Below are 10423 nucleotides of genomic sequence, written 5' to 3' on the forward strand. Positions count from 1 at the left end.
TTTGTAGACGTATGCATTAGAAACAGGCTTAATCGTCAAGCCGCAGTTTCCAATATATTGACTAATCAAATCGAACCATTAAACTTTAAGAAAACTGAGCTACTTGGTGTCAACAGCAAAACTGAATATTATCTTGTGAAAAAAAGCGCAACACATCGTAAGCATTTAAAAAAGTGCGTAAAACATATTTTTGGCCTCTGTAAAAGGAAAAAAAAAAAGAATCCGCGATCTTTATTTTGCGTTTACGTCTAAGCATAAATCAGTGTTAAACCTGTGAGAAAAGAGACGCTCCTTATAGATATGTATTCAAACACTTTAGGGAATGGGAGTTTATAAAGTTGTCCTTGTGTAAAAACGGAATTACCACAAACTATCGTTTTGAATACATGCATATATCATTGAAAACTTCATAAACACACCCAAAAATAGCTGAAATGATAAAAAAAAAACTCATTCCATTCGAAGATCAAAAAGAAATCAAACATATGTTTTAAAAATTTAATGATCTGCATTTGATATTTCAATTTGTTTGATTCACGTAAAAAAATATAAATATATATATACATTAGTGCAATGCGTAGCGATATCATGCACTCAGTTTATTATTTTTTTTTCGCTGTTTATCTGTATAATTTTCGTCTCGCCTGCACCCACCGTACTTTGCATCTGGCACGCGGTTAATTTTACCGCTTTACTTGTTCAGTTCGTGTCAGAAGTTTACAGACTGCTAAGCACTGGGTTTGGAAAATGGCGGCCACCCAATGAACGATAATATGATGTAACACAGAGTGATTTATTGAAAGCATTAGTACAGGCTATGCGTATGATTGGAGTAAATTGCTCAACGAAGGGTATACGTCTTACTCAGAAACAATGAAGTGTTATTGACATAACCCGGTCATTTTCTCTTTTGGGGCAGGCAGTTCATGAAATTTTTTTTCACTTAGTGGCAAATAAGCTCAGACACAAAACAACTAGAAACCGTACCGTAAGTAGTGGTGGATAACATTTGTATGAACATTTTTCGAATAAGAACCAAAACCCAATCAGTGAATGTGAGTATTCAGTGTCGCCTCAAGGAGCGACGGTGCCACATAACTGTAGCGTTTATAAAGCCTTGCGGGGCAATATGTGCGATTTCAAGCCTGGAAACGAGTCTCGGTTTCTGCATATTTTCGTTGAGATCTCTAACAAGGTATTACCTTCTCGTCGAAAGCAAATCTGTATCTTAAATGAAGCCTCAATGAAGCATTTTAATATTGATGGGTTCATCCCCATCAATATTAAAACTGACACATCCTAAAAAATATATTAGGATATTTTTTTTTCTTCTTTTAAGAGCAAGACAAACTTCGTAAAGAAACACGTCCGTCGGATCACGTGAAATTGGTTTGTGCATCTAAATAGGGCACTTTGAGGCGGGAGGAGTATTTTGTAAAAGCAATTCTAGAGACTAAAGGACCACACTTACGGTATAATTGCGATGTACTGCTGCCACATTTACGACCAATAATCCAGTCCTCTGGGGTGAACTAGCTATTCAAATCTGAGATATACTCAAATTTACGGATAAAATAAAGCGCTTACACGCATATTCCCCCACTTTCCCCTGCAACCACCTCCTCATTTCCTCCGTCCTTGAAATGACGTTGATACACGGACAATGGCCCAATCACGTTTCCTCGCGAAGGCAGCGAGATACATGAGCCCCTCTATTTTCATCTCAGTGTCTGTCTTAAGGGACAATTGTGCGGCCTTTCGGTTGTCTTGCGTCATACCTGTGTGACCTTCAGAAATATATTCGTCCACAAACCGAATGCGTTATTCGTAGCGAATTCTCATTGGAAACGCTTCGAACGAATTCAAAGGCACTCCAACTGTTTCTCTAAAACACGCATATGTCCCCCCAGGCTCCCGGACATATCCTGAAAACACCGACATGTTTTAACGGCTATCCGATAAGTGCTCGTGCAATCTTCTTGCCGACATGCGACCGAGCTACACATTTTGCACATGCACCGTTGATGGCAACACACACCTTGCGAGGAAAGGTCTGTAATGTCCATAGCTATCGAGTATCTATACCATTCGCGGGCCTTTAAGCCGTCACGTGGTAGCCGCATTTGAGATATTTGAACAATTAATTATTCAAAGTTGGCGTAACGGGCCGGTATCTAGGGGGGAATAAAGATGAACGGAGTATGGTAATGTACCTCCGATAAGCCTCTTTGCATCGAATTAGAAAGACATCCGTTATACTCCGTTTCACCTTAAGCCCGATCGCAGCGGATGCTACGAGCCATCGGAGCCAATCCAAGGCCGTGTGAGTCTCACGTGACCCTGGAGAGGGAGCAGAGCGACGCACGGAAAGCGTATCACGGGCTACGTCCGCAGAGCGGGATTCGCTAGCATAGCTCGTAGCGTCCGCTGCGTCGGGATGTAAGGTGAAACGGAGTGTAGTATGACCTTTGGCGCCGGAACTGCATTACGGCAAACTTTTTTCCAGTTGTGAGAGGGCCGCTCAATTCTGCTTTGCACCTTACGGTGGGCAAAACGAGTCCAATGACGCCAGATACGCAAGCGCATTACCGGAAGTTACAGGGTCTTACCCTTGTAATCATTCTACCGGGCGAAGGCTATGGAAATCTTAGGAGCCTCGCTCCGTTTGGCATCGCTTCCGTAAACAGGATAGACCTAGGCGACCCCGTCATCGTGCAGGAACCCTGTCGATTTGGAATTTTCACTTTAGTTACGTGATTAAAAGGCACATTGTTTCAGTCTATGTATACTAACACACTGTTCAAGGAATATTACGCGGGAAAAAACGAGCTACCAACATCGCTTATCAAATAACAAATTTAACGAGAAACTGAAAAGCATATAACACTCGACAGTGTGAAACATGACGCATCCCTCACGTTCGCACTAACTATATATATCGATCGCAGTCTTTCAAAATGACATTTTTCGTCATTATTCTCAATTATTAGACTGTAGCCTACATATTTCCGTTATTATTCACTTTTACTCATGCTAGTTATTTTATTATGCGTTTTTGATGCATATTTAACACAGATTTATTTTCTCGTGTTTGATATGTGAATATCACTAATGTGATATTTACATATCGTGCAACTTCTGACGAATATATGTACATGTGTGTGTTTGTGTGTGTGAAAGGGGGTCGGGGTGCAAACCCAGTCAAGTCGAATGTTTTTAGAAAATTCCGCCAGTGCCCCCGATATTATATAAAAATGTATGTCAAATGAATTTTAATTTTAACTTTGTTTCTTTTTAACATCTTCCACAGTATTCGTATCTTTGTCGTTTGAGCTTATTACTCAAGATAATATGAAATTCAATCAGTACATTGCTGCCCTGAACCGTCCTGAATCGCTGTGTAATTTTACATAAGAGACAACAAATGCGATTATTTACGCCGTTATTAAGAAAATGATCGAAAAGATACATTAAATATAGTGAGCCTTTCACTGAGGACAGCTCAGATGGCACCGTTTTTATTTATCTTAATTGGGGCCCGGGCACTGTACCGAAACTTAAATCAATAAAATAATTAATTACTGAATTCATGAGATTCGTATCTCGTACGGTCTTGTTTAGTGAGCATCAAAGTAATTGTTTTTATTAAGTCTTGCAACCGACAGTTTTCAAGTTGGCAAGGGAAGCAACGTTGATAAGACGAACGAGAAACTGAAAGCTCCCTACAATGCGTGTCGTGAAAGTCGCCAGGGGAACTGTCTGATCAGGTTCTTGAAAAAAGAAAAGAAAAAAAAAGTAACATAATCAGACAAAAAGAGTTGCTCCTGTCGCCTTCGCTCACATTAAATAGTAGGCCTGCTTTTTTATTATTATTTAAGTTTACCTTGAACAGACAAACAGGACTGCCGATTTACGTTACATCCTCATATACACTTAGTATTACTTTAGTCTGTTCTGTTAGGAAACGTGGGCATATCCCCGATTCTGCCAAACTACGACGATTTTATTGAATTCTGAATTTTCATGATTTGCTAGAGTAGTTCTTTAACCAAATTATTTTTAAATAGTACATCCTGCAGAAACTAGCGGATAACCTTGTGAGGCTACTGACAAGTCGTTTTAAACCAGGACACTAAAGAGCGTAAGAATGCATCTTCTGTTCATGACTATACTAATTCCGAATATTCTTATATCTAAAAGATCTTTCGTTTTACTGTTTAAGACATTTGCACCATACTCTCAAGATTAAGGCACTGCGTAATTGTAACAAAATAAAATAAAAATTAAACTTGCTGAATATCAGCAACGTGGTCTGCAGATTTATTTATAATGCATAAGAGTAGATGTTATCAGCATAAGTAATTTTGTCATGTTTATTTATTTACTATATGTTCAATAATTATTCTCATCTACTCCCACGTACGTGAGGCTACGTCGAGTAATGCGGTTGATTTGATCTTAAAACTTATATTTACATTCCTTCATGGCCATAAATATTTACTCTTTAATAAACTGCTCAAACTATTCGTCTGAGTTGCAAACCATCATTGCTACTCCGTTTTTTTTTGTTGTGAATCTTCAAACTATATTTACTACTCTGCACACACTGGGATTTCTGAAAAAGAGATTAAGCACATTATTCTGGTAGAGCATTGTTTTATTCACTACTATCTAGAATCGTTCATAGAACCAAGCCAATATAATATTTACGACACCTAAAATTACAAAGGTAAAGGTGTTCATTTTAAAGAGCATACAATTATATTATTCTTATTTAAGCAACCGCAAAAAAAAATTCAGCAACTCAAGCAAATTATTTTTCACTATCATCCTAAATACTAAACTGTTGCGCCTCTACAGCATGCACTCTTCTTTTGTACTGTCTGTACAGTCATTTAGAGTGGCTAGAGCGGTGCGATGTTTTATGTACAGAACCTCGCGCACGGTAGTTACAGAACAATAAATGTTATTTTCGTCGAGGTATGCGCGACGAAATCCAGGACACCGTTGTGATTAATACTTTCAGAATTCTAAAACCCAACAAGAATATCCTGCAATATAAAATTATAGTTCTGTGGATACGTTTTGCACTTATGACGAAATAGTTGCCACAGTTTATGCAGACGTGATTCGACCTTGAATTGACGTGAGTAAATACACGGCTGTAGGACGTGCTGCTTTAAAAACAAATGTTTTATCAAATGTAAAGCGCTGATTATTTAAAATACTATCATTCAGCCATGGTGGCCGAACCCATTAGTAACCCCTACAACATCTTATATTTCTTAACAAAAATGCGTTGGTTCGTTGAAAAGAGTGCCGTTCAAAAAGGTTGGGGCAAAACATGTTTACCTATTAAACCCTCTAAAGAAACTTTTGCGTTCGCTCCATTGAAAAATAAAATTAGGCAGGAAAGTAGCATCGAATTTTTGATTTTAACTTGCAATATTTTCCCTGCGCAAAAGTGACCGCGACAGGACGTGTAATGTGAACTCACTTCTCAGTGTCCAGGGCTCGAAGTTCCGCAGCGCATGCACAAACTTGAGGAGCTTGAGACTGCACTGCGGTGACAACTTGGCACCGAGGAACCTCTCCGCCGACGAATCGTAGGCCTGGTCAATCTGAGTCTGGAGCATCTCCCGCAAAATGGCCAGGGCGTTCGGCTGGGGGGCCTCCGTCGTCGCAGTCTCGTTGAAGCCCACATCCCCCGCCGGCACGTCGGCGGCCATCCCTTCGCCCACAGCTCTCGACCACAGGATGAACGAGAGAACAATGCCCCGTGTCCAAAGACAACTCCCGCAGTTCGATTTCATATTGAATCGTGGGCCGTAGCGCGGAGACACCAGGCAGTGACTCGACGGGCCGCGGTCCCTTTGTCCAGTAGCGTGGGGTAAGAAAACTGCAAACAGCGACGAGCACTTTTGCGCAGTGCACGTCGAGAGAGTGCTCCCGGCAAACTCTTTGGCTCCGGTCGGAATATGGAAATCAACCTTGATCGCGAGGCCCTTTGTGGCCGCCAACCTCCTCGCCCCTTTGTAGAAGGGAAAGGGGGCAGCTAGCTTGCTTTACGTCAACGCCCGGCTGCTGTCGTGTGAGCGCTTTCTCGCTCTTCGGCATTTGCCCCAGGAGGGGAACTCCGGCGACCAGCCCGAGGGAGATCCAGACGCCTCCTCTCCCTGGAGCGCACTCCGTTCCTGGTAATTGGGCGCTGTCTTGAGTAGCGAGGTCTCGATAGCTGAATCCACGTGTCCGGGCACCGTTTGCTGCGGAGGAGCTCCTTCTGGCGGCCGCCCCATCCGGCGCCCGGAGCGGCAGGCAAACAGGTTGCGCAAACGCCGTCGCAAGCTCCGCTGCCTCCGTTCTTGTTCGCCTCTCACTGAGTACGTCCGTGGCACGTCAAGAGAAAGTTGCCACTGCTTCGGGGGTCCTGCCGCCGTCGCTGCTCATTCCGGAGATGTGTCAATTTGTGCATTGTCGCCGGCTCGTCAGAAGCCCGTTTTGCCTTAATGTGAGTACTCGGCGAACGCTACAAACGTGGGTCAGCTGCTTTAAGGTGCCTTCGTCGTAACAACGCTCGGGCAGCGCAAACGCTTTTTTTTTTAATGTCTGACCTCTCGTTTGCAGCCTTCGCCGCGCACTTTCGTTGACGCGCAACTGAGCGTGACAGGCTGCGCTTGCTCACCTCGGAACGTTCATGTTTCCACTGCCTTTATTGTATGTTCTTTTCGGTCTGAATATTTCGCAATGTTATGCGTTTCTGTCTTTTCCAGTTGCTTATGCGCCAACGCCAGCATACACTGCTGCATGCTTCTGCACATTCCATGATCTTGTTATGGGCAAGTCTAAAAGCAGGATATCCCATATATAAATATGTCTATTTTCAAAGAATCTGCGATCAAACATGTAAAACTCTATCTTTGTTATTTGGTTACGGTTAAAAAGGACATTACAGGGACAAGGCAATTAGCATGGTGTCTCCATGCCCGCAGGTCTTGAGTTATATATATATATATATATATATATATATATATATATATATATATATATATTTACATATATATATATATTATTTCTGTCCGTCGAGGCATTTAGCCCTTGCCACGTAAATCTTGATAAAATAAAATAAAAAATGCTTCCTGAGACACTCCAAATTAACTATCAAGATACGGCTGAAGGATGTTTCTTCATGGCTCTCACGTTGCTGACTATCTCAGCAAGCCATCGCTACATCTTCAAGGCTGCTGTTCGACTTTGTCCTACCAAATACTGCTACCTCCGCGGTTTTATCTTACATACCTCTAAGTGGAGCGGAGATAGAAGCTGGACTCATAATCTTGCTACATGATCTTACCATGCCCAACTTCCTTCGATATCAACTCCTCGGAGCATACCCTGGAATGCTAATTTAAACTGTACAACAATAAGCATCGCAGTCTTCCTCCGGAATATTTTTATAACATTTATAGAATACCAATAAGCACTAATTAAACTTTTGGACGCGCATAGTTTTCATTTCACGGCCCTACAATTTTTTTTCATGAATTTCTATGGTCGACATTCACAATATTATCAAGGTCTGCTTTTCTTGGGGAAATATCGTAACGTTCCTCAGATTTCTAATCGCTTGGGTATCATAGACCGCAAATATAGTAGAATATTGATATTTCCTAGAAAACATTTTATTTCACGGAATGGTCTTAGAGAGTTCGGCATGACCAGTAAATAATATTTTATATGCCTCACATTTCGCACTGTTTCCGACAGTAAGTACAAAAAAACAAGGCATTTCGAACCATTTCTATTAGTTAGACAAGAGCTCACACCCTAGATGGGCTGTTTAAAATTTATGGTTGTTATCTTTTTTATTGTACGGAAATATTTCCTCGAGCTAGAGGGTCCGTCTCAAATGTAAGTATCTGATGCAGCTCATTCTCGGCCGGAATTTATTACAAGGTTAGGCCGTTGCACAAGGGCCTTCGGGAGGTCAACGCTTGGTCAGTTTGGGGACCGAACGCACGTCTTGGTCGAGCGCTCTTGACCGCGCTCTCATTTCTTCGCGTACCGCGCACGTTCCGGCAGCTGTTTTTTTTTTTTTCTTCCTCCGTTTTGTCTGGCACCTCAACGACTGGCGCTCCATTATTCATTGGGCGGGGTATGAGGCGCACGCCGTCGCGTTTCGGCTCGTTCCTCTAATTGCCCGCTTGCGTCGCGCGCCTCCAGCGAGGCATTCCCCTGGATTCTGTCTTGTTCCTCCAGGGAAAGATGGCGGCACAGATAAGCACAAGAGGAAGCGCGTCATCAAAATTCTGATCTGACTGCGAAGGGAGGCACTGTTTCTTATAAAAATAAACGGACGCAGTATGCACGCACAACAGAAAGAGTGTACAAAGAGCGTGATATGCGTACCTTGCTGTGTCAAGGGCATGGTGCTTGTAAGGGCATTGTTCGTCCTATTGTGAGCTCTGTCTTCTTGCTTCGAACGTGCTCTGTTCTTTGGGAAAAAGTCCGTTTTATCGCGGCTCTTCCCAGGTCGTGTTTTATAGATTATGAAGTAGTCAGGGGTGAAACAATGTGTTTGATCAAGATTAAATGTAATTATGCAAATGCTTTCCTTGGAAAAGAGACATTGGGAAAGATGTGACGTCGGTAATGTTTATTTTACGTGACATTAGTGTAAAGAATAGTCGTGCCTGCCGCTACGTGCACACTAAAAAAAGGGTGTAGACCTTACACCCCTTGTCATATATACGACACCCCAAAACTTCAGTTTGGGGTGTCGAGAGGTTTAATGACGGTGGGGTAAAACATATTAAATGGCTAACGTATGCATCGAAGATTACAGAAAAAGAACATTGAGGTTCAGCAGTAGGGCCAGAAAAAAACCAACCACTTTTCGTACAGTCAGTTATACTTATTTAAGCTATTTTATTAGGTTGTACAACTTGACTACCAAGCCGCTCAAGAAAGTTTGTAACGTCGGTTGAACGTCAGTGCCTTGTACGTCCAACTGAAGTTAAAGGAAGTCGTATATGTAGGGGCTACAACATTTCTTTTTTAGTGTTGGATTTTCGCTCTCGAAATATTGGATTAGTATTCAAGAAAGCGTGGAGTGAGCTATTGCATCTTCAAATAGAAGAAAGCCCGGTGAGCTTCAATTAGTGATATAAATATTCAATGAACGGGAAATAAGCTTAGCTCGCAATACAATCCTATATGTATCTGCTGTAGAGGGAGCATATCACCGAAATAGGCTCCAACCTGGAGTTTATATTTCCGTCATGCATCAACGCTTAAACCAGTGCTATCCTGCCCATGCGGGTGTTCATATTCACATGGAGAAAATGTGCTTGCAGTCGGGATTGGAGCGCGAGATTATGCAGACAAGTACCAGGTGTTTTTTTTCTCTTAATTTCTGGAAACATGGAGATTAGATAAGGACGGCTGCTAACTAACTATTCTGATGCGCATGATAAACTAATGTCACAGGTTTGGGATTTGTATTTTTTATGTTAAACAAAAAGTTCTGCGGTCTGGCCATTTGTTCCACGCCCTGGTGATGTATTGTCCATGATGAGGACACAAGACAGGGTTCTCAGCACAAACGAGATTTTAATTAAAATACAAAAAGTAATGCGATTAAATCAAATACAAGTGACTCATAAGCTCACAAATCTTTTAGAAACCAGCCTTATGATTCATGCACTTGACCCTGCCCGTTAGCGGGCGGCAATGCAAATACACTAGAATCACACGGAACCAAAAATACGGGACAATGAAAGCATAATACTAGTTGAAAAACCTCAGTGAACAAATGATTATACAAATTCTTAAATTTGCACAAAATATATGGTAATGCTAAAAAGGGGCGAGTTTAAAATTTCTTTGACAAACCTGTGACTGGTGTTGGAAAAACTTGAACAACCAAAACTGGAAGAGACTCAGAATAAATGTCAGTCAGACTACCTTTGAAACTGAGCGAATACGTTTATTCAGTAACACAGTGATACACACAATGAAACCACCATAATCAACAATCAACGCAAAAAAATAAATAAAAAAAAAAACTTTACTTTTTGTTACAATGCTTGCAACCACAAATGTACACATTTATGATAAAACAATGACCTTGCGCGACTGTCCTGCCTTTGAAAAGAGCTCTAACTTCTGAGAACTCCCAACCAGCCCAGAAAACCTTGCTGGTCAAGCCCTCCAAACTGATAAGTAAACCTCAAGGTGAACATTATACACGTTACACTCTGTGCTATTTTTCACGCTCGAACAGAAACCCAACTTTCCACAAAACGCTTGCCTGCCACACAACAAACACGCACACACAACCAAGCCAAGAACCAAAATATTTATAAACGCAGGAACGTCTTGATACTGCCGGCATGGTACAGGAATGGCTGAATTGTACAGTTGC

The 10423-nt window shown here is 41.7% G+C and overlaps 1 protein-coding gene across 1 annotated transcript in view; it reads right to left on the reverse strand.

Annotated features, from left to right (window-relative positions):
• LOC8032428 (nose resistant to fluoxetine protein 6) overlaps nucleotides 1-5974 on the reverse strand; it is a 95125-nt gene extending 89151 nt beyond the window's left edge. The window contains exon 1 of the mRNA XM_029986768.4: nucleotides 5498-5974. Within this exon, the coding sequence (XP_029842628.3) occupies nucleotides 5498-5813 (316 nt within the window). The 5' untranslated portion in view covers nucleotides 5814-5974. The remainder of the gene's footprint in view (nucleotides 1-5497) is intronic.
• Between the last annotated feature and the right edge of the window lie 4449 nt (nucleotides 5975-10423).

Source organism: Ixodes scapularis, unplaced genomic scaffold (assembly GCF_016920785.2).
Source record: "Ixodes scapularis isolate PalLabHiFi unplaced genomic scaffold, ASM1692078v2 PGA_scaffold3__209_contigs__length_174095766, whole genome shotgun sequence".
Classification (NCBI taxonomy): Eukaryota; Metazoa; Arthropoda; class Arachnida; order Ixodida; family Ixodidae; genus Ixodes; species Ixodes scapularis.